The following is a 22,581-nucleotide window of genomic DNA, read 5'->3' as shown; positions in this document are numbered from 1 at the left end:
GAAAGTTATCCCTAGAAATTTATGCTCTTGTTTGACAGGTAATAGGGTTTGGTTTAGATATAGTGTGGGGTCGGCCTGTAGGCCTTGTCTCAAAGAGAACAGAACCGCTACTGTTTTCTGAGGGGAAAATCTAAATCCGTTTCTGTCTGCCCAGGTAGCCAGTTTATTTATTGTTATTTGTATCTGTCGCTCACAAGTAGGTATGCTGGAAGACGTGCATGCTATTTGGAGGTCATCTACGTAAACTGAGTACATTATGGATTTTGGGATTACTTCTTCTATGGAGTTCATTTTGATGATGAATAAGGTCGTGCTGCGGATGCACCCCTGGGGTACGCCAGTTTCCTGAATAAAAGTGTTGGAGAAGGTTGCGCCTAGGCGGACTCTGAACGTGCGGTTGGTTAGGAAGTCGCTCAAACCGCCCAGCATCCTGCCGCGGACACCTAGGTCCGCTAGGTCACGGAGGATACCGAACCTCCACGTGGTATCGTAAGCCTTCTCCAGGACAAAGAAGACCCCGATGCAGTGTTGGTTGTGGATGAGCGCTTCCCGGACTGTGTTCTCAAAGCGAACAAGGTGATCGCTTGTGGAACATGTCTTTTTAAACCCACATTGGTGTAAATCTAAAAGTTGCTGGGACCTGAGTCGCTTTGGGATGTTAAACCCCAGTAAACCAACCACTTTAGTATAGCTGTATGTTACATGATTGTCACAGTATTGGCGTATGTATCATATTGCCCCCTTACACTTGATATTTTTGGCAATGCAGGAACCATGAAGTATCCTGTTGGTGCCGCTGTAGAAGAAAGTAGCAGCTGTGTGACTAAGGAACAAATGGCCGACGCTGCAGCATCCAAAAATGTTATCGCCGGAGTTAAGGGGCCATCACCCCTAATGAACCTGAAGCACTTCGATGTAATCTGGGCGTTTACACCAGATTACATGCATTGTGTATTGCTAGGGGTAGCTCGCCAGTTCACTGAGCTCTGGTTAACAGACGTGCATGAGCCCTATTATATTGGCTCCCCCCAAGTGTTGGAGTTATTAGATAGTCGCCTACTAATGCTGAAGCCACCAATGTGCTTATCTCGAATTCAGCGTTCTTTGCTGGTAAGAAAATTCTGGAAAGCCAAGGAGTGGCAGCAGTGGCTGCTATACTTTTCTTTGCCATGCCTTGACGAAATACTGGCCCCAATGTACTTGAAGCATTTCGCTCTTCTAGTAAAAGGCATCTACCTTTTACTGAAGGATACCGTAACTGCAGCAGATGTTACAGAAAGCACTCATTGCCTTGTTAGATTTGTTGTTGATACACAGTATTTGTACGGTAAGAGGCAGATGACATTCAATGTCCATCAAATTACGCACTTGCCAAAAAGTGTAATCCTTCAAAGACCTCTGTGGGCTCATTCCTGCTTTGTATTTGAGGCAAAGATTGGCTCTTTGAAAGAGCTGGTGACATCAGCCAAGGGTGTTCCACTGCAAATTGTGGAATGCTTATTGATGATCAGCAACAGCAAAAGCCTTATGGCACTGGCCACTTTGCAGACGCGGAACTTTTTGTCAAAAGGTCCAAAATTGAGCAGCAAGGATGCATTGCTGCCACTGGGCAAAGCACGTGAAATGCATGCACCGCTGCTTGCATTTGTCCACGCTAATGTCAGCATCATCATAAATGGACCAGTTGTTGAGCATGACGAGTCATATTCTCTGGACGTGTGCTCCATAGTGAGCAGCACTGCAGGCCAAACAAAACAGACTCCACAGCTGTGATGACTTCAAAAGGATTACTTGCCAAAATTGAGCACATAGTAACTTTTAATGACAATTTGAATAAGGTGAGGGTTTTTGCAGTTTGCAAAAAGTATTCCTCTACACCAGCGCTCAACACATTGCACATTGTTAGAGCGCAGTTGCAGCTACAAAGGGCTGTAATTGAAATCGGTCCCGGAACTGTTCCTTGTGTGTATTTAGACTTAGGCAACAAAGTCTACTTTTCAAAAGTAACGCAAAGGGTTTTGTCCGCAACTATTTAATGGCTTTGTATGCGCATATACATTGTGAATGTTGTGTGGCTCTTGTTCATAATTATCAATCTCAGCCTATCGACATTCACTGCAGGACAGCTGTATCCTGTTGGCCTTCAATTGACCCTGTTTTGTGCTATATAGTTGGATACAACTTAAGTCTGCAGTAACTGCTGCACACAATTTCTCTGTGACAGAAAGAGTCTGCTGTTAAAGGTTTTCTTGTTACCTAAATAAAATGCTAAACATCAGACGAAATTATAAGCTCAAGAATTTCCGATTTCTCTGGCTTGTTTGATACAGTCAAATATCGAAAATGGATTTTGTTTACTGTTCAACAAAGCAATACACATGTCGCATACTATGGCCCATTGTTGGCAATTGCTGTTTTTTTTTAAAGTCGTATCCTACTATAGTTACGGCCACAAAATATTCTGACAAACAGCCTTGTTTCGTCTGCTGACCTGACTCTCTGCTGCCCCTGCTAGGTTACCCCTCTCTTCGAAAGCCACTTTGTTACCCTTTGCATTACATGTTCTGCCTATGCATATTTTTCTTCCTTATTTGAGGTAATCTGATGGCAGTTTACATCAAGACCTTCATAAAAATGTATACATAAATTGCGAACGAGTGTAAATGGACAAGGGGAAGATGCTAATGCATGTGACAAAGGGGTGGGAAAACATACGACAAATGAATTGAATTATGCCACAGATGTATATAACTGCTCTGGTTTGTACTGCTCCGGAGTGGGAGGATTGATAATAAAAGTTTTTTGCCTTTACCACTACCCTGGCATGTTTATCTAAAACAGTATGGGAGATGATTTCATGAACTTATTGGCAAACAGATTACTGGAAATAGAGGTTTGTGAGTTGCATGTGTAGGTAGCATATATGCCCCTGAATAGGTATCTCAAATTGCATGTTATTTGGTATACAGAGCCTAGCCTACCTTTAAATGAAATGAAATTTAAGCGCACACGAAAAACGCACACAAGAGGAGATACACACAGGACAGGCGCTAAAGATGAGGGTTTTCTCCTCGTGTGCGTATCTCCTCTTGTGTGCGTTTTTCGTGTGCGCTTAAATTTCATTTCATTTATAGCTATGCACCATCTAGCCCAAACAGAAGTTGTGTTAAATTAGCCTACCTTTGCACAAATACACACTGCATATCAATCCTTTCAACATTTGCTGCTATAGTTAGCAAATTTGGTTTAGAATATCTCATTTAAAAGAAGTATGTGCTCCTTTTTTGTGGCTTGTGTGTAAGCTCATTAGATTTAAAAGCTCATCTTGTAGGAGATCTTGTGTCCCACTAACCACAGTACCTTCAAATAGGAGCACAATTGTCCCCTAGTTCACCTCCAAATCAACCCTTTGTTCTTCAGTCTCTTCAGAAGTGTAATATTGTTGAGCTAGTTTGTTTTCTGCTTTGACCAGGTTTCCATTTGTCCTTTAAGAGAAGGACATTTAAAACAGCTGGTTCCCATTTGCCATGAAATGTATTGCAACTTGAACCAGTGCCACCTCCATCTAGAATTGCCTACTTTGTACATGGGCTCCAACTCGAACCGCCTGCTGCCCATTTGGGACTAATGGAATGGTTTCTGTTCAGGCTACAAATTGCCTCACACTTGGTTTCGAGCAGGGACAGTTGATCCCACTTTGCCTGGCAATGGGACAAAAGTTGGTTCCCAGTTTGACTAAACACTCCCTGAATGGGGCCAGTTGATTCCCAGTTGGTAACCATTTGCTTGCTCAATGGGGCCTGTTGATACCAGTAGCCTCCCAATTGGTCCCCATTGAGGCCTTAACTGGGACCATTTGCTTCCCAATGGGGCCAGTTCATTCCCAGTTGGCTTCCAAAAGGGACCCATTAAGCCCCATTGAAACCAGTTGGTTCCAGTTAATCCCAGTTGCATTCCCCATATAAGATTTTCACCGGGCACAATATTTTCGTTCTTTCCTTGAAATAGTGCAGAAGACATCAGTAAACATATGTGGGATTCACCTGAGCATGTCAGGTGGTTTATAATTCATTTTTTCCCTCATGTTGTTTGGTTCCAGTTTGAGTATAATATCAAGGACAAGTTGAGACAACGCTGAGCAGGGCAGGCTGGCATAGGACTGGTGGTGAGTTAAAAGGTCACAGCGTCATAATCATTGTTTGCCTCACATAACCTGGGCATTTCACTGTTGAAGCTGAAACATCAAAGAAGGAATTCAGTCAAATTATATTCCATGTGAAGGCCAATTTCATGAGGAAGTCTGTGTGTGCCAGCTCCTTACATACCATTCATAAGAATGAGCGTGGCACCAAAAATTTGATGCCTGTAAAAAGTGTGATAGGAGGGCACCAACTAAGAGCTCTTACGTACAGGACAGGGCACGAAAGTCTTCACGATTTCTTCACAGACGTGAAAACAGTTTGGCTGAATGCCTTGGTGAACATCCTCTGAATATTTTAGGATGATCATATGTGGGCATAATATGAATGCTTATATGGATGTCCACTGCCGTGGAAGTGAAGACTGAATATATATGATATGATAATTTTATGAACATTTGTGAAGATAACATTAACATCTGATATATTGTGGGGCATATGATATCACTGGATATGAATTGTTTGCCTGGGATGGTCTTCACACAACAGGGAAGCCTAAATAGGCATGTAAAAGCCCCCAAAAAAAGTGAAAACATTACCTCTGTCAATATAGCTTGAAGGTACTGTTCTTCCCATTGAAATTTCAGTGAAATAGTGTACTTCAGCAAGAAAAGGTGAAAAAACTTGGGTTTATAATTGTATTAAATAATTTCATCTTCTACTCATGAGAAATGAAGTATGCCATAGAGAATGGATTTGCCGAAGACCTGCAGGTGCTTTTTGTGCGGCATGCTGTCTAATTTTATGCCTTTAAAAAACCTACTTTAAAACAGACACACCAAGATTGGCATGTGCTATGAAGCTCATTTCTGGTGCAAGATGCTTGTCTTTTCCAAAGGTGCTCGCCTTTTCCAGAAGTACTGGTTTTATGAATTGCAACCATGAAACGGTCTTGGAAACACAGCTTTGAAACATTTATTCTTCTGCACAGGCTATATGTAACTGGGAAAGGTTAATCCTTTGCTGTGACAATGCGTCATATTGATATGGTATTTTCAAGCACTGGAAAAAAAATGAGCCAACCTTTGTATTACGTTTGCAAGAATCACAATGCAGTGATTATTTGAACTGTTCTGTATTTCGTTGTTAAACATGAGTTCTGTTTATGCTTCATATATGTGTACACTTGTTTGTTATTGTTTACTGGTAGATCTTTCTGAGCTAAAATATTAGTTTTGCTCAGTTTCTTGGTTCTGTCATAGCAAAAATTCCTACGACCTCCTCGACATTTTCAAATTGCTCGAAAGCCAGCGAGCTGGAACTCAAGACAGCAGGGCACTAGGTATGAGCTCTTATGTACAAAACAGGGTGCGAAAGCCTTCATGATTTCTCCGCAAACATGAAATAGATTGGTTGAATGCTTCATGAACATACTCGGAATGTCTTAGGATCATATGTGGGCATGAGTTATACGGATGTCCACTACCGTGAAAGTGAAAATTGTATGCATATCATATGAAGATATGAGACTTTGTGGCTTAACGTTCCAAAGTGACTCAGGCTATGAGGGACGCCGTAGTGAAGGGCTCTGCAAATTTCGACTGCCTAATGGTAACGTGCACTCACATCGCATAGTACACGGGCGTCTAGAATTTTGTCTCCTTCGAAATTTGACCATCGCAGCCAGGATCAACCCCGCGTCAACATCACACAGACATCTGATATATTGTGGAGGATATCATAGAACTATCAACTGGATGTGGACTGGTTGACTGGATGGTCTTCGTAGAGGGGGAACCTAAACAGGCACGTAAAAGGCTACAAAAAGTGAAAACATCGATTTAGCTTGAAGGTATTGTTCTTTCCATTGAAGTTTCAGCGCGAAATAATGTATTTCAGCAAGAAGAGGTGTGACAAAATTTAGGTTTATAATGGTTGTAAACAATTTCACTTTCCACTCATGAGCAATGAACGATGCAACAAAGTGCATTTGCCAGACAGGTACTGTCCGTGCCAAAGAATTTTTCAACCAATAATATTTCTATGCTGTCTAACTTTTCTGCCTTTAACCCTTTAAGTGCGTTTTTTTACCACTGCACACTCCCTGGCGGGTTTTTTTCCATGTTATTTGCTTGTAAATTTTATGCTAGTAACACATGGGGTGCTCTGCAGGACACATAGGCATTTTTATTCAGGATAATCTTGCACATAATAGTTGTACTGAATGAAATATTCTCAGCAGAAATCTCGCCTATCAGATTTCCTGTTATGCAGATTTTTTATTGCTATCATCACTCGACAAGACATTTAGGTGGGCTGCTTTTTGTCATTATCATTAGAGTCCATATTCATAAGCAGTTTTTGAATTTCTTCATCTGTCAAAGCGCGGACGCATGTGTCACGCTGGCTCTCAACAGCTGCTGTGCTGAGACCAAAACGAACCGGCGCGAATGTGGAACCATGCGCTCCATCTGGTGATTACAATTTACCTTACAAGTTTTAAGAGTGTATGGGGCCTCTCCATAGATGGGACGACATGTTTGCATCGTTTGTTTTACACGAGTATTATCGGGAGCGGCAGGAAGTGAGTTAGAAAGCCAAAATGAGTTTACTCTGGAGAAGCAGGGAGTGTACATGTGTGGTCGCCTGAGTTATCTCAGGAGTGGCAGTGAAAGGGTTAGGTCGCCTGAGTTATCTCAGGAGTGGCAGTGAAAGGGTTAAGGAACCTCTTTAAAGCATACACACCGAGAATGGCATACGCTTTGATGCTCTTTTGTGGTACAAGGTGTTTGCTTTTCCAAACGATAGCTGAGAAGTGCTGGTATTCTGAATTGCAACCAAAAAATGGTGTTGCAAACACAGCTTTGGAACATTTATCTGCAGAGGCTACGTATCTGGGAAAGGTTTATCTTTTCCTGCGATATATTTGAATATTAATTTTAAGCACTGGAAAAGAAACGTCATGTCACATTTGAATCACATTGTAGTGTTTATCTGTACTGTTTCCTAGCTTCGTGTACTCTACACATGTGTATACTTGTGTTTGTTATTGTTTACTGGTTGCTCTTAGTTAAAATAAATACTTTTTCTCAGTTTTCCAGTAGAGTTACTATCACCACCTCGACGCTTTCGAATTTCTCAAAAGCTAGCGAACCGGTACTCAAGATATCAGAGCACTAGCTACGAGCTTGGAAGTACAGGACACAGCGCGAACTACTTTGCAATTTCTCCCCAAATGTTAAAATAGTTTGGCCATATGTCTGGTGAACATCTTTTGAATGTCTCAGGATCATCATAAATGGGCATGAGTGTTATATGGGCGTCCATTCTCATAAATGTGTTGTGTAGGGTTTAATGGCTCATAGGCATCTAAGGCCATCATGCACCAAACACAAGGTATAGAAAATGTTTTCTGTGGGATTTAATAAAACGGTGAAAAGTCATCAGTGGTGTCAAGGGCCTAAAAAGTTTAACTACCTAGTAATAACAGACAAAACGGGATTTAAGAATGGCTAATGATAAAAGCTTTAAAAAGAAAGTCAGGCAGCCTCATTGGCCATCCTTAGCTGGGCAAGGATGTCGAGGATCCCAATCAATCAAATAAAAGCCTCAGCCTACTTCTCAGGAATGAGAATGAGGCTGAGGTGTATAATGAAATAAAGCGAGCCAGTGGTTCAATATTTAGTTTTTCGAGTACGCCTGCTTCTTTTAAAAAGCTAAAAATAGAAGGCATGTAAACAATGGCATTTTCATGTAAGAGTAGTGCTGGATGAAAAGGAATGCATTCATTATAAAATTGACTAAAGTATTTTTTCTTAGTTTTTTATGTTTAACACAAGAGATTAAAATATGGTTAACCGTAAGTTCAACTCTGCATTCTTCGCAAACAGGTTTGTCTTGTTTGGTTAGTAGGAAGTTGTGCATAAGGTGTGTGTGGCCTATTCGGAGATGGCATAGTATCACTTCCTTGAAATGTTCCTGGTGCACACACGACTTAAATTTACAAAAACCCGGTTTCACCAAGTGTAGTTTATTATTTACTTCACTGTTCTAAGCTGACTGCCATTTCCTCTTTAGTCTCCTTTCTACTAATTCCATGCAATCATTAAAAGGTATATCTACTTTTTTTTTATTTCCATGCCACGAGCTTTAGCAGCACACAAAGTGAAAATCGAACTGATGCTATGTGAAGATAGAATGAACCTCATGAGCGTCACGTGCACATCTCATATATTGTGGGGATTATATAAATATCTACTAGATATGACTTGGTTGGCTAGGATGGTCTTCAGAAAGGGGAACCTAAATAGGCATATAAAAGTGAAAACCTCACCTCAATCAATTCTGCTTTAAGTATTGTTTCCCATTGAAATCTCATAATGAAATAATGTATTTTCAGCAAGGAGAGCCATAATAAAATTTGGGTTTATAATAGTTGTAAACAATTTCACTTTCCACTCATGAGTAACGACTAGCAGACAGGTGCTTTCTGTGCCATCGAATTTTTCAACCAAAAATATTTCTATGCTGTCTAGCTTTTCTGCCTTTAATAAACCTGCTTTAAAACAGACACACCGAGACTGGCATTTGCTTTGAGGCTCATTTCTGCTACAAGGTGGTTGCCTTTTCCATATAACTGACGAGAAGTGTTGGTTTCCAGCATGTCAACCCAGAAACAGTTTCTTGGTGCTTTGTATGTTATTATTAGGCATTGTCAAACACTTGGTGTAAACCTTTGTATGCCACTCCTAAGAATCACATTTCAGGGAATATATTTAGATTATTTACGCTGTTTGGTATTCCGTTGTTAATCATCAGCTCTGTTTAATCTCCACATATGCATATACTTCTGTGTATATTGTTTGCTGGTTGATCTTGTTTGGTTAACGTTTTCCTGTTTCTCATTCCTGTCATAGTAAGTTACTGCTCTGCCATGTCATCTCATGTCACCTTCGAAATAATACACAATTTTCAGTTAAATTTTGCACAGAAATGGTAAGCTGAGTTTCAAGAAAAATTGTTAATCTTAATATTTATGAAAGCAAGGACAGTTGGCTGCCTTGCAATGCATGCATTAATTAGCTACAGTTTGTGCAAGTATAATTGAAACTTTCAAGCATGAAGTGAGTTAGAGGTGACCTTTTCTACCATCCAATAGATCAAGTCATAATAAAGCATCTCAGTACTTTGATATTAGATATCATATGCTACATGCTTGTCGCTTTACTGGTAACGAGTAACAGGTTTATGCTTTTTTCTGTAATCCATGATCTGCATAAACCATCATATGTACACTCAGAAACTATCAGGAGACTGCAGTTTCCTTTGCAACAAAGTATTTCAACAGTAAGAATTTGGTGCTCTGAGGAAATTGAGTGATTCGGCCCATGAGACATGGCCAGCTGTTTCTTCGAAAAACAGAGGCAGGAAAAGAACAAATAACAGTAATTATGTAGAAACAGCATTGAACGTTTCAATGCCAGTGATGTCTCGTGATATTTGATGTATTATATTTCATGTGATGTAGCACAACATTGCATACATGTAGATGCCTTCCCACAGCTCCTTTGCACTGGAACGGAAGCTATGGGGTCCAGAAGCCGATTTTCAGACAAGTAGCTGGCTTCCAAGTGCAGAGGAGCACAGTAAAGAAACATTCTCGCCAGACGTTTGTAGCTTGCACTTCTTCGCCGATTTACAGACGTGTAGCTGGCTTCCAAGTGCAGAAGAGCACAGTAAAGAAACATTCTCGCCAGACGTTTGTAGCTTGCACTTCTTCGCCGATTTACAGACGTGTAGCTGGCTTCCAAGTGCAGAAGAGCACACAGTAAAGAAACATTCTCGCCAGACGTTTGTAGCTTGCGCTTCTTAGCCGATTTACAGACGTGTAGCTGGCTTCCAAGTGCAGAAGAGCACAGTAAAGAAACATTCTCGCCAGACGTTTGCAGCTTGCACTTCTTAGCCGATTTACAGATGTGTAGCTGGCTTCCAAGTGCAGAAGAGCACAGTAAAGAAACATTCTCGCCAGACGTTTGTAGCTTGCATTTCTTAGAGGATTTACAGACGTGTAGCTGGCTTTCAAGTGCAGAAGAGCACAGTAAAGAAACATTCTCGCCAGACGTTTGTAGCTTGCATTTCTTAGCGGATTTACAGATGTGTAGCTGGCTTCCAAGTGCAGAGGAGCACAGTAAAGAAACATTCTCGCCAGACGTTTGCAGCTTGCACTTCTTAGCCGATTTACAGATGTGTAGCTGGCTTCCAAGTGCAGAGGAGCACAGTAAAGAAACATTCTCGCCAGACGTTTGCAGCTTGCACTTCTTAGCCGATTTACAGATGTGTAGCTGGCTTCCAAGTGCAGAGGAGCACAGTAAAGAAACATTCTCGCCAGACGTTTGCAGCTTGCACTTCTTAGCCGATTTACAGATGTGTAGCTGGCTTTCAAGTGCAGAAGAGCACAGTAAAGAAACATTCTCGCCAGACGTTTGCAGCTTGCACTTCTTAGCCGATTTACAGATGTGTAGCTGGCTTTCAAGTGCAGAAGAGCACAGTAAAGAAACATTCTCGCCAGACGTTTGCAGCTTGCACTTCTTAGCCGATTTACAGATGTGTAGCTGGCTTCCAAGTGCAGAGGAGCACAGTAAAGAAACATTCTCGCCAGACGTTTGCAGCTTGCACTTCTTAGCCGATTTACAGATGTGTAGCTGGCTTCCAAGTGCAGAGGAGCACAGTAAAGAAACATTCTCGCCAGACGTTTGCAGCTTGCACTTCTTAGCCGATTTACAGATGTGTAGCTGGCTTCCAAGTGCAGAGGAGCACAGTAAAGAAACATTCTCGCCAGACGTTTGCAGCTTGCACTTCTTAGCCGATTTACAGATGTGTAGCTGGCTTTCAAGTGCAGAAGAGCACAGTAAAGAAACATTCTCGCCAGACGTTTGTAGCTTGCACTTAGCCGATTTACAGATGTGTAGCTGGCTTCCAAGTGCAGAGGAGCACAGTAAAGAAACATTCTCGCCAGACGTTTGCAGCTTGCACTTCTTAGCCGATTTACAGACGTGTAGCTGGCTTCCAAGTGCAGAAGAGCACAGTAGAGAAACATTCTCGCCAGACGTTTGTAGCTTGCACTTCTTCGCCGATTTACAGACGTGTAGCTGGCTTCCAAGTGCAGAAGAGCACACAGTAAAGAAACATTCTCGCCAGACATTTGTAGCTTGCGCTTCTTAGCCGATTTACAGACGAGTAGCTGGCTTCCAAGTGCAGAAGAGCACAGTAAAGAAACATTCTCGCCAGACGTTTGCAGCTTGCACTTCTTAGCCGATTTACAGATGTGTAGCTGGCTTCCAAGTGCAGAAGAGCACAGTAAAGAAACATTCTCGCCAGACGTTTGTAGCTTGCATTTCTTAGCGGATTTACAGACGTGTAGCTGGCTTTCAAGTGCAGAAGAGCACAGTAAAGAAACATTCTCGCCAGACGTTTGTAGCTTGCATTTCTTAGCGGATTTACAGACGTGTAGCTGGCTTCCAAGTGCAGAAGAGCACAGTAAAGAAACATTCTCGCCAGATGTTTGTAGCTTGCACTTCTCAGCCGATTTATAGACGTGTAGCTGGCTTCCAAGTGCAGAAGAGCACAGTAAAGAAACATTCTCGCCAGACGTTTGTAGCTTGCACTTCTTAGCTGATTTACAGACGTGTAGCTGGCTTCCAAGTGCAGAAGAGCACAGTAAAGAAACATTCTCGCCAGATGTTTGTAGCTTGCACTTCTCAGCCGATTTATAGACGTGTAGCTGGCTTCCAAGTGCAGAAGAGCACAGTAAAGAAACATTCTCGCCAGATGTTTGTAGCTTGCACTTCTCAGCCGATTTATAGACGTGTAGCTGGCTTCCAAGTGCAGAAGAGCACAGTAAAGAAACATTCTCGACAGACGTTTGTAGCTTGCACTTCTTAGCTGATTTACAGACGTGTAGCTGGCTTCCAAGTGCAGAAGAGCACAGTAAAGAAACATTCTCGCCAGATGTCTGTAGCTTGCACTTCTCAGCCGATTTATAGACGTGTAGCTGGCTTCCAAGTGCAGAAGAGCACAGTAAAGAAACATTCTCGCCAGATGTTTGTAGCTTGCACTTCTCAGCCGATTTATAGACGTGTAGCTGGCTTCCAAGTGCAGAAGAGCACAGTAAAGAAACATTCTCGCCAGACGTTTGTAGCTTGCATTTCTTAGCGGATTTACAGACGTGTAGCTGGCTTCCAAGTGCAGAAGAGCACAGTAAAGAAACATTCTCGCCAGATGTTTGTAGCTTGCACTTCTCAGCCGATTTATAGACGTGTAGCTGGCTTCCAAGTGCAGAAGAGCACAGTAAAGAAACATTCTCGCCAGACGTTTGTAGCTTGCACTTAGCTGATTTACAGACGTGTAGCTGGCTTCCAAGTGCAGAAGAGCACAGTAAAGAAACATTCTCGCAAGACGTTTGTAGCTTGCACTTCTTAGCCGATTTACAGACGTGTAGCTGGCTTCCAAGTGCAGAAGAGCACAGTAAAGAAACATTCTCGCCACACGTTTGTAGCTTGCACTTCTTAGCCGATTTACAGACGTCCAGTCAAAAAAACCATTTTTTGGATTTCCAATGGGCTCCAATAGACAAGTTCAGTTTCCAATTGGTTTCGTTCCAATTGGACGGTCCAAATGGACCATCCAATTGGCCCATTTGGGTTTCCAATTGGTGAGCCCAATTGATCTTACCCACTGCATCCAATTGGTCCACCGAACTGCACCCAATTTATCCAATGAATGTTTGCATGTTTGACGAAAAAGGTCGAACTAATATGGTACTTACAATAAGAGCTATCAGCAGCTTAGCCTAATAAATTGTACTCATCACCTGCACCACCACTGGAGCTGAAATTAAATTAAATAACTGCGCTCAGTGGGCAAGCACCACCGGCTCCAGCATGAGAGCCTAATAAATTGGGTATATAAGTTGGAGCAGAAGAGTGTTCTCTGGATGTACATATTGAGCTAATGTATGCTACTAGTGCCTGAGTGTGCAGTGTTGCTTGTGTGTGATGTATGTGTGTCTGTTGGCTTTGATTTCCATAAAAGCATGTTAATTTCAATTCCATAGAAAAATGTTGATTGGCACTACCCAGTCAAAAAAAAACCATTGGGACCAATTGGTTTTCAGACATTATTGGAACCAATTGGCTCAAAAGCCAATTGGTTTCTAGCCAATTGTTTCCAATGGTGCCCAAAAACCAACTGGTTCCAATTGGAAATCTCAACGGTTTTTTTTGACTGGGCGTGTAGCTGGCTTACAAGTGCAGAAGAGCACAGTAAAGAAACATTCTCGCCAGACGTTTGTAGCTTGCACTTCTTAGCCAATTTACAGACGTGTAGCTGGCTTCCAAGTGCAGAAGAGCACAGTAAAGAAACATTCTCGCCAGACGTTTGTAGCTTGCACTTAGCCGATTTACAGACGTGTAGCTGGCTTCCAAGTGCAGAAGAGCACAGTAAAGAAACATTCTCGCCAGACGTTTGTAGCTTGCACTTAGCCGATTTAGAGACGTGTAGCTGGCTTCCACGTGCAGAAGAGCACAGTAAAGAAACATTCTCGCCAGACGTTTGTAGCTTGCACTTAGCCGATTTACAGACGTGTAGCTGGCTTCCAAGTGCAGAAGAGCACAGTAAAGAAACATTCTCGCCAGACGTTTGTAGCTTGCACTTAGCCGATTTACAGACGTGTAGCTGGCTTCCAAGTGCAGAAGAGCACAGTAAAGAAACATTCTCGCCAGACGTTTGTAGCTTGCACTTAGCCGATTTAGAGACGTGTAGCTGGCTTCCACGTGCAGAAGAGCACAGTAAAGAAACATTCTCGCCAGACGTTTGTAGCTTGCACTTAGCCGATTTACAGACGTGTAGCTGGCTTCCAAGTGAAGAAGAGCACAGTAAAGAAACATTCTCGCCAGACGTTTGTAGCTTGCACTTAGCTGATTTACAGACGTGTAGCTGGCTTCCAAGTGCAGAAGAGCACAGTAAAGAAACATTCTCGCAAGACGTTTGTAGCTTGCACTTCTTAGCCGATTTACAGACGTGTAGCTGGCTTCCAAGTGCAGAAGAGCACAGTAAAGAAACATTCTCGCCACACGTTTGTAGCTTGCACTTCTTAGCCGATTTACAGACGTCCAGTCAAAAAAACCATTTTTTGGATTTCCAATGGGCTCCAATAGACAAGTTCAGTTTCCAAATGGTTTCGTTCCAATTGGACGGTCCAAATGGACCATCCAATTGGCCCATTTGGGTTTCCAATTGGTGAGCCCAATTGATCTTACCCACTGCATCCAATTGGTCCACCGAACTGCACCCAATTTATCCAATGAATGTTTGCATGTTTGACGAAAAAGGTCGAACTAATATGGTACTTACAATAAGAGCTATCAGCAGCTTAGCCTAATAAATTGTACTCATCACCTGCACCACCACTGGAGCTGAAATTAAATTAAATAACTGCGCTCAGTGGGCAAGCACCACCGGCTCCAGCATGAGAGCCTAATAAATTGGGTATATAAGTTGGAGCAGAAGAGTGTTCTCTGGATGTACATATTGAGCTAATGTATGCTACTAGTGCCTGAGTGTGCAGTGTTGCTTGTGTGTGATGTATGTGTGTCTGTTGGCTTTGATTTCCATAAAAGCATGTTAATTTCAATTCCATAGAAAAATGTTGATTGGCACTACCCAGTCAAAAAAAAACCATTGGGACCAATTGGTTTTCAGACATTATTGGAACCAATTGGCTCAAAAGCCAATTGGTTTCTAGCCAATTGTTTCCAATGGTGCCCAAAAACCAACTGGTTCCAATTGGAAATCTCAACGGTTTTTTTTGACTGGGCGTGTAGCTGGCTTACAAGTGCAGAAGAGCACAGTAAAGAAACATTCTCGCCAGACGTTTGTAGCTTGCACTTCTTAGCCAATTTACAGACGTGTAGCTGGCTTCCAAGTGCAGAAGAGCACAGTAAAGAAACATTCTCGCCAGACGTTTGTAGCTTGCACTTAGCCGATTTACAGACGTGTAGCTGGCTTCCAAGTGCAGAAGAGCACAGTAAAGAAACATTCTCGCCAGACGTTTGTAGCTTGCACTTAGCCGATTTAGAGACGTGTAGCTGGCTTCCACGTGCAGAAGAGCACAGTAAAGAAACATTCTCGCCAGACGTTTGTAGCTTGCACTTAGCCGATTTACAGACGTGTAGCTGGCTTCCAAGTGCAGAAGAGCACAGTAAAGAAACATTCTCGCCAGACGTTTGTAGCTTGCACTTAGCCGATTTACAGACGTGTAGCTGGCTTCCAAGTGCAGAAGAGCACAGTAAAGAAACATTCTCGCCAGACGTTTGTAGCTTGCACTTAGCCGATTTAGAGACGTGTAGCTGGCTTCCACGTGCAGAAGAGCACAGTAAAGAAACATTCTCGCCAGACGTTTGTAGCTTGCACTTAGCCGATTTACAGACGTGTAGCTGGCTTCCAAGTGCAGAAGAGCACAGTAAAGAAACATTCTCGCCAGACGTTTGTAGCTTGCACTTAGCCGATTTACAGACGTGTAGCTGGCTTCCAAGTGCAGAAGAGCACAGTAAAGAAACATTCTCGCCAGACGTTTGTAGCTTGCACTTAGCCGATTTAGAGACGTGTAGCTGGCTTCCACGTGCAGAAGAGCACAGTAAAGAAACATTCTTGCCAAACGTTTGTAGCTTGCACTTAGCCGATTTACAGACGTGTAGCTGGCTTCCAAGTGCAGAAGAGCACAGTAAAGAAACATTCTCGCCAGACGTTTGTAGCTTGCACTTAGCCGATTTAGAGACGTGTAGCTGGCTTCCACGTGCAGAAGAGCACAGTAAAGAAACATTCTCGCCAGACGTTTGTAGCTTGCACTTAGCCGATTTAGAGACGTGTAGCTGGCTTCCACGTGCAGAAGAGCACAGTAAAGAAACATTCTCGCCAGACGTTTGTAGCTTGCACTTAGCCGATTTACAGACGTGTAGCTGGCTTCCAAGTGCAGAAGAGCACAGTAAAGAAACATTCTCGCCAGACGTTTGTAGCTTGCACTTAGCCGATTTAGAGACGTGTAGCTGGCTTCCACGTGCAGAAGAGCACAGTAAAGAAACATTCTTGCCAGACGTTTGTAGGTTGCACTTAGCCAATTTACAGACGTGTAGCTGGCTTCCAAGTGCAGAAGAGCACAGTAAAGAAACATTCTCGCCAGACGTTTGTAGCTTGCACTTAGCCGATTTACAGACGTGTAGCTGGCTTCCAAGTGCAGAAGAGCACAGTAAAGAAACATTCTCGCCAGACGTTTGTAGCTTGCACTTCTTCGTGAGTGCAAATGAAAAAAAAAGTGAATCTTCAAACTTCAGCTGATAAAATCATTTTCGTGCATGCTTTATTGTTTACTGTTAAACCTGGCTATAGGGACATGAGAGTGTGAGAATGAATACATGGTGGTCGTTTCTATGCACTGAATTTGCTGCTGGCACTGTAGGTGCAGGAGATGCATATGCTTACATTGAAGAGATACAGAGATGGTACCACAGTGATATAAATTATGCAGTGCACGAAGCTTATGCATTTGAAAGAGTCTGACATCCCAGTTTCCTGTATAGGCAATGCAAGTTGCAAAAGCCAAAATTTATGACCGCAAGAAACGTCAAGTGAATCACTTCACAACATATGTGAGGCAAATATTTTGTTTCATGACGCTTTTCCAACCTCAAAAGTTCGCTTTTCAAGAATGATATCTCAGGCACAGGCAATGGATTTCACATAGTACTGTTTCAGTAAAGGTGTTCATATCTTCCATTCAGAAAAATGAACTACAATGGTCTGCAGTTCACAACTCGCACTTTTCTGTTTCTTTTTGAACAGAACATGATAATGGTGACACACTTACAAGGAAATATCGCTTTCTAACACCTACAGTGTGATGGATGGCTTGAATAGTTGATGCATCTGGTCCAGCATTGCGCCCCCATCACACAGCCCCTGCTGAGACCAATTCATTTAGGTCTATACCCCCGAGTGCTGCATTGGATGTGGTAAACAAAATACACGACGAACTATCTCATTTGTGTGATGTCTGAGGGCAAAAATATTGAAGTGTGCACCCCTTCTCAGAATAAGTTACTGATAGAATTTCTCGCAGATAGTTCAGTCTTTTTCAAAAACGTATAAACAAGAACTAAGACAGTATAACCACTACCCTGAATGCAGACAAACTTTTAATGGAAACTAACTGCACCTTGGGAACACCGACTTATGTTCTGCAGAGGGTTTTTGTGCAAGATTTCACTATTGGTAATGGTTACGGTTGGAAACTAAAAATAAACTGATGAGCGACGCCACACAATACTGTTATTCCGGGGTCTTATTACTACCGCCCTCAATATCACTCTCAAGTTTGTGAGCGTGATGTCAAAATGACGAAACCATTTGACAGCAATTCTGACTCATCATGTAATCAACTAATTACCAGAGAGGCCCCACTCCGGAAGAATTTATTTGCACGACAAGGAGCCATATGCTATTGTTTTCTTATGAAGATGCCGCAAATAAGACGAGCAATGTTTTATTTTTGAAAGAAGCTTTCAAATTCACAAATGCTAATCAAAATAAGAAGCGTTCTCAGTACTGATATGAAATTTGCTACTTAGTAACTTTTGTCACCATGAGACAAAAGTTACTGACTGCCAGTCTGAACTTGTCAGCTAAAACAAACAGCAACGCAATAAATTAAAAAAAAAATGAAGCTTTATTTTGCAAATACCCTGCGTTGAAAAGACAACATGAAGGAAAATTATAAGCATTCTCAGTTTTGAAATTAAATTTGCCGTAGGGTAACTCTGCTGCCATGAGGGCAAGCTGGTAGTGGTAAAACGTCGAACATGGTGGCTTGCAGGAAAAAAGCTGACAGCACGGCAAGTTCCTTTTTTTTATGTGTCGTTTAAAATCAAGGCACTGTGTGGATGTCTTAAGTGTAGAGAAATGTGATTGACGGCAGTGAAGGCTGTGGGTGCACAGAGGTAAACTTGCGAGGAATGAACGACGAAGACGACTTGTCCAGGTTTGTTCTCGGTGGTCGTTTACTATCGATGACAAAACTGAACGTTTACGACCATGAGTATAAACGAGGGTGAGAAAAACGCTTAGCTGCGCAGTTCAAACTGCTTCGATCGTCCTTGCTCTTTCATAACTCTGCTACAAGTTGTTTCAGTGCAGCGCACGTATATGCATGTGAACACTATGGTAGATTCCCTACTATTCCTGTCTACAGAATTGATTTCCTTGGCCGATACTAAGAAATCGCCCAGAGAATTGGGGCGACAAAACGTTATCATTTTCAATAGCTACAGCACCGAACCAGCCACGCATGTCTGTCGCCCAAGAGCTGATGCTCATCGAACTTCTCAAACCTCCCTTGGCATGGGCAGTGTCAGAGCTTCGCTTGAGTATACGGCGGCTCGCAGGCAGGAGATCTGGGATGAAATTGCTACCACCTTCAATAGAGAGAGCTCAGCAGTGACGTCCACCGGGCACTGGCGCCATACATGGCATGTGCTTGCTTGCCGGCTGCGTGCAGAATTGGCGTGGCTGCAAGCAGGCCAAGGATGAGCCTGTCAACATTGGTCAGTCGAGTACCGCATCCTATCGCAGGGGTACTGGTGGCGGCAGGCTGCTGAGGATGGGTAGCCACATGACCCAATTAATCGGGCCAGTTAGCACCATGCGTGTTGAGGGCCGCTACTTCGAACGGGCTTTTACCCCCCACCAGCAGCAGGTATGTCCACTGTCGTTAGTCAACTGCTATGATGTTACAGACTGCAGCAAAGTTTGCAGCGTGCTCGTAATGAAGGGTTCTTGACCGAAACCGTAAGATGCACTTCGAGACATTTATGTTTGAACGTGTGGCAGAGTGCTTCCTTGCAGGAGCAGCCCAGCTGTTACATTTTTAGTGGGCAGCAAGCCGGTGACGGGAGGCCTCCAGAGTGAGGCCAACTCTACCACTGGTAGGTGAACTACTGTTCCAACCCTTTTGTGCATATACCTCACAGCTACTGTGGAGTGCTGATGACCTCATCTGTGTTTTAAGTTTGGGATGTGTAGAAGTGCATAAACTTGAGACCGCGAATGCAGCCTCTTCTTTAGCTTCTCTTTTCTGGTAGTGTGTTTTAGCCTTCATTGTGTCTCAGTACCCAGTAACCACACATTTTATTCCTATAGATTTCACGCTTAGCTGAAACTGTCCAATGAGTAGTTGGGTCTTGTGTAATGATTGGGAGCACGACGCCACTGCCGCAGCGTCGAGCCGCGGAAAGCAGGGGCGCCGCCGGAGCGGACGCCCTGCTAGCTTTGTGTGCAAGTGCGACAGCAGTTGCGCGAGCCGCAATCTTCGCGTTGACAGATGCCGTCTCGGCGAACCGAAAAGAGGTAGTACGAAGGTCATAAAGTAAAAACAAAATAAAAACGTATGTACAGGATGATCCACTTACCGTGAACACGCGAGTATGCGGCTGCGGTATTCAACACGGAGGTGTTTAATGTTGAGTTGTATGTTTGTAAAAGTCGTCATATTGTTTTATAACTTCTATGGCTCATGCGGGCACCATTTTGTGGTGCTAATGTGCATTGAAGCACCTTGAAGGTTCATGTAGCCTCGAGTGCAAACGCTGCCAAGGCCGCCTCGTCACAGTGGGCAACGTCTGCTTCGTCGTCTGTTTACGGCGGTGCACGGCGAGTGGCAGCTCGGCTCAGCAGACAGTAGTAATACGTATCGTGTTCAACTTATTTGCAATTGTTTTTGGCTTGGGACATCTCGTGCCACAGTCATCTCGTCACAACAAACAATGTTGGCTACGGCGTGTCACAATAATTAAAAGTCAATTTTGTGTGACAAGCTGCAGCCTGACTGAGCAGAAGGTACTAAAGATTTCCATATTAACCGCTCTGCATGCACAAAAGAAATTAGTGCTGTTTCTTTTGTGTGCAACAACTTTCTCCAGTGGGGGGGGGGGGGGATAATTTGCTTTCTGCCACAATCCCTGTAAAATTATGTGGTGTTATGCAGCCTAGCGTGTAGACGACCACTAAACATCATTCAAAGATGCCATGGCTTGAAGGCCAATTACCTCTCACATTACGTGGCAGCAAGAAGAAATTTTACTCATTTTCTAGAGAGCAAACCCCATCCCGCAAGAGCGGGGGGTGATTTGGATCCACATTTTACAGTAGCCGAGAGGAACTGCTTGAGGTGCAGGCTGGCCGAGCTCTTAAATGCAGAAGGCTCATCTGTCAGGTCCGTGAAGGAATGGTGGCTTTGGTACATGAAGTACGCAGGTACCTCGCAGCGACAAGATACGTCAACATGTTTGCCTGACCCTTCCATCAGGGCACGTCTGATCTCAATCAGCTCACTTCGATTCCGTCCATTGCATTGTACCTCAACACAGTACGTTCTTTTGACCTGCGTGTCCAGCCGTGGGCCCTTACCCCACCCCACCCTTAGCCCACCACTCAACGCGATGTGTGCGCTCCACCCACATGGGAAGTGAAGAGGCAGAACCCAACCCTTGAATTGCGAAACTGTGATACTCGACACCAGGGAGGAAGGCCTGACTTCTGACGCAGCGAAACTTTGTTTCTACATGCCAGTGCCTGGAGACGAAGCAAGTATCTGGGTGCGAACTGGCACCCGCGGCCCGCTGGTGTGGACTCAGAGGGCCGACAAGATGCCCAATCGTAGCAGTAACGGAACTGCACCTTACATGCGCATGCAGGTGCGGGCAGCAAGACAGGACAGTGTGTGTGTCGTCACCTACCCCGATCGCCAGCCGGTTCTGCCCCATTTTGAGGGGAAAGAGCTCAAGGGCTGAACTGTTGGGGGGAAGAACTATGGCGCGGCGTACCTTAGCTTGCCATAGAGCTATGATCCCGAACAGTGTATCGGCTATGGGCCTATTTCGGGGTCGAAATCGCTCAGAAGCCACATTGTGGGGTGGACGCTGGGGCTCAAAGGAAACGGGGCTGCCGGAGACCTCAAGTTTCGCAGCTGGGGCCCAGCTGTCATCGGAGTGGCCCAAAGCTTCGCAGATGGCTCACAACTGAAAGAAATGGAAGCCCTGACTCAGATAAGGGAATCCTACAAACAGATGGGCGGTATAACCAACAGACCTGAAATCACATCCCAAGTCTATTCCAGCACAGACATGCAGTCTATGTCTGTGGGTGACAGGCCTCAGCCATTCTCAATGCTTCTCCCATGCCTTAAGTTGGGCCTGTACTCCTGGTGGGCAAGATATGCTGATGGGACGTCTGTCAGGGACTGCCTCATGTCTGGCCAAACCCAAGTTCACGAGCCCAAGATCATCGTAGAACCTACCAGCAGAGTGAAGTGGCTGGTGAACGCTACCAGCCTGACTCAAAGAGGAAGTACGACTCACGGAGGAAATACACAAGTGCGATGCAGGCTGGTTTTCAACTGAAATGGGGTAAGTACTAGTACAGGCGTGGACAGAAGTAAACAGAGCACGCAACTGTCTTCAAATATTTTTCACGTGTCACGTAACTGAAATTTCCAGCAGTGGTACGTGCATGCTGGTAGTGGAGGTTGGTGGGCTTTCCTTGTAGACAAACAACGCTTCTTCATTACCAATGGAGAAGGTGTGATTGCACTTTGAACGCAATAGCGTGCTCCGTTTACTTATGGCCACGCCTGTACATGTGTAACCGCGCAGTGATGCGGCCAGTCGTTTCAAACGGTCGTGGTGATACTTATCGCAGGGGTACTGGTGGTGGCTAGTTGGCGGGGCCCCAGGGTAGGCTCCTGCTTATTATTGGCCGACCGTTTGTGCCTAAGAGGCTGGCACCCTTTATGGCTGCAGCAAGCGAGGTAAGCGAGATTATGGACTGCAATTGTTTTTGGCATGGGACATCTACTGGTAAGGTCATCGCGTCGTAACACACGATGGCTACGTTGTGCATTACATTAAGGCAAAGTCAATTTCTTGTGACAAGCTGCAGCGTGACTGAGCAGAAGGTACTAATGATTTCCGTATTAACCGCTCTGCATGCACAAAAGGTGTGCAATTACATTACTGTGGCATTGTCACACATAATAGGAAGTTTCAGGTTTTATTTCAGACAGCACTGATCACAGTGGTGAATATACGCAATTAGGAACAGGTGTGATGAGAACCAAAAAAGTGCAATTTAATATCGAGTCAGAAGTCGTGTAGGCGTAGTGCACTCTACACAATCTTTTCAGTATCGGTGAACGTACAGTATTATGCAATTGCTTGAAATGCACACAGAAGAGGTCAAAACACCAGAGAAAGCAGTATGCATCAGTACGTGGTTTTTCTTGGAAAAGCAGTGCAGAATTCAGTCCTTCGAAACTGGGCACACTGATCCATAGCTTGCA

At 43.8% G+C, this 22,581-nt stretch overlaps 2 protein-coding genes across 2 annotated transcripts in view; one reads left to right on the top strand and one right to left on the bottom strand.

The window, feature by feature from the left end:
• The first annotated feature begins 664 nt into the window (after window positions 1-664).
• LOC149347194 (uncharacterized) lies at window positions 665-1,914 on the top strand. Its single transcript, XM_089586933.1, has one exon. The coding sequence runs from the start codon at window positions 703-705 to the stop codon at window positions 1,771-1,773; it is 1,071 nt and encodes a 356-aa protein (XP_089443059.1). The 5' UTR covers window positions 665-702; the 3' UTR covers window positions 1,774-1,914.
• A 19,018-nt stretch (window positions 1,915-20,932) lies between these two features.
• The window catches only part of LOC149347193 (uncharacterized), a 93,660-nt gene continuing 92,011 nt past the window's right edge, over window positions 20,933-22,581 (bottom strand). Inside the window, exon 6 of the mRNA XM_089586932.1 lies at window positions 20,933-21,262. Coding sequence (XP_089443058.1) covers window positions 21,109-21,262 — 154 coding nt within the window. The 3' untranslated portion in view covers window positions 20,933-21,108. The remainder of the gene's footprint in view (window positions 21,263-22,581) is intronic.

This window comes from Amblyomma mixtum, chromosome 4 (genome assembly GCF_055824585.1).
Source record: "Amblyomma mixtum isolate Tamu chromosome 4, ASM5582458v1, whole genome shotgun sequence".
Taxonomy (NCBI): Eukaryota; Metazoa; Arthropoda; class Arachnida; order Ixodida; family Ixodidae; genus Amblyomma; species Amblyomma mixtum.
Note: the sequence above shows the minus strand (reverse complement) of the source record. Positions and strands in the feature narration are given on the sequence as shown.

Bases quoted from the DNA above. Each gene is read 5' to 3' on its own strand.
- LOC149347194 (XM_089586933.1), top strand. From the start codon at position 703: ATGATTGTCACAGTATTGGCGTATGTATCATATTGCCCCCTTACACTT.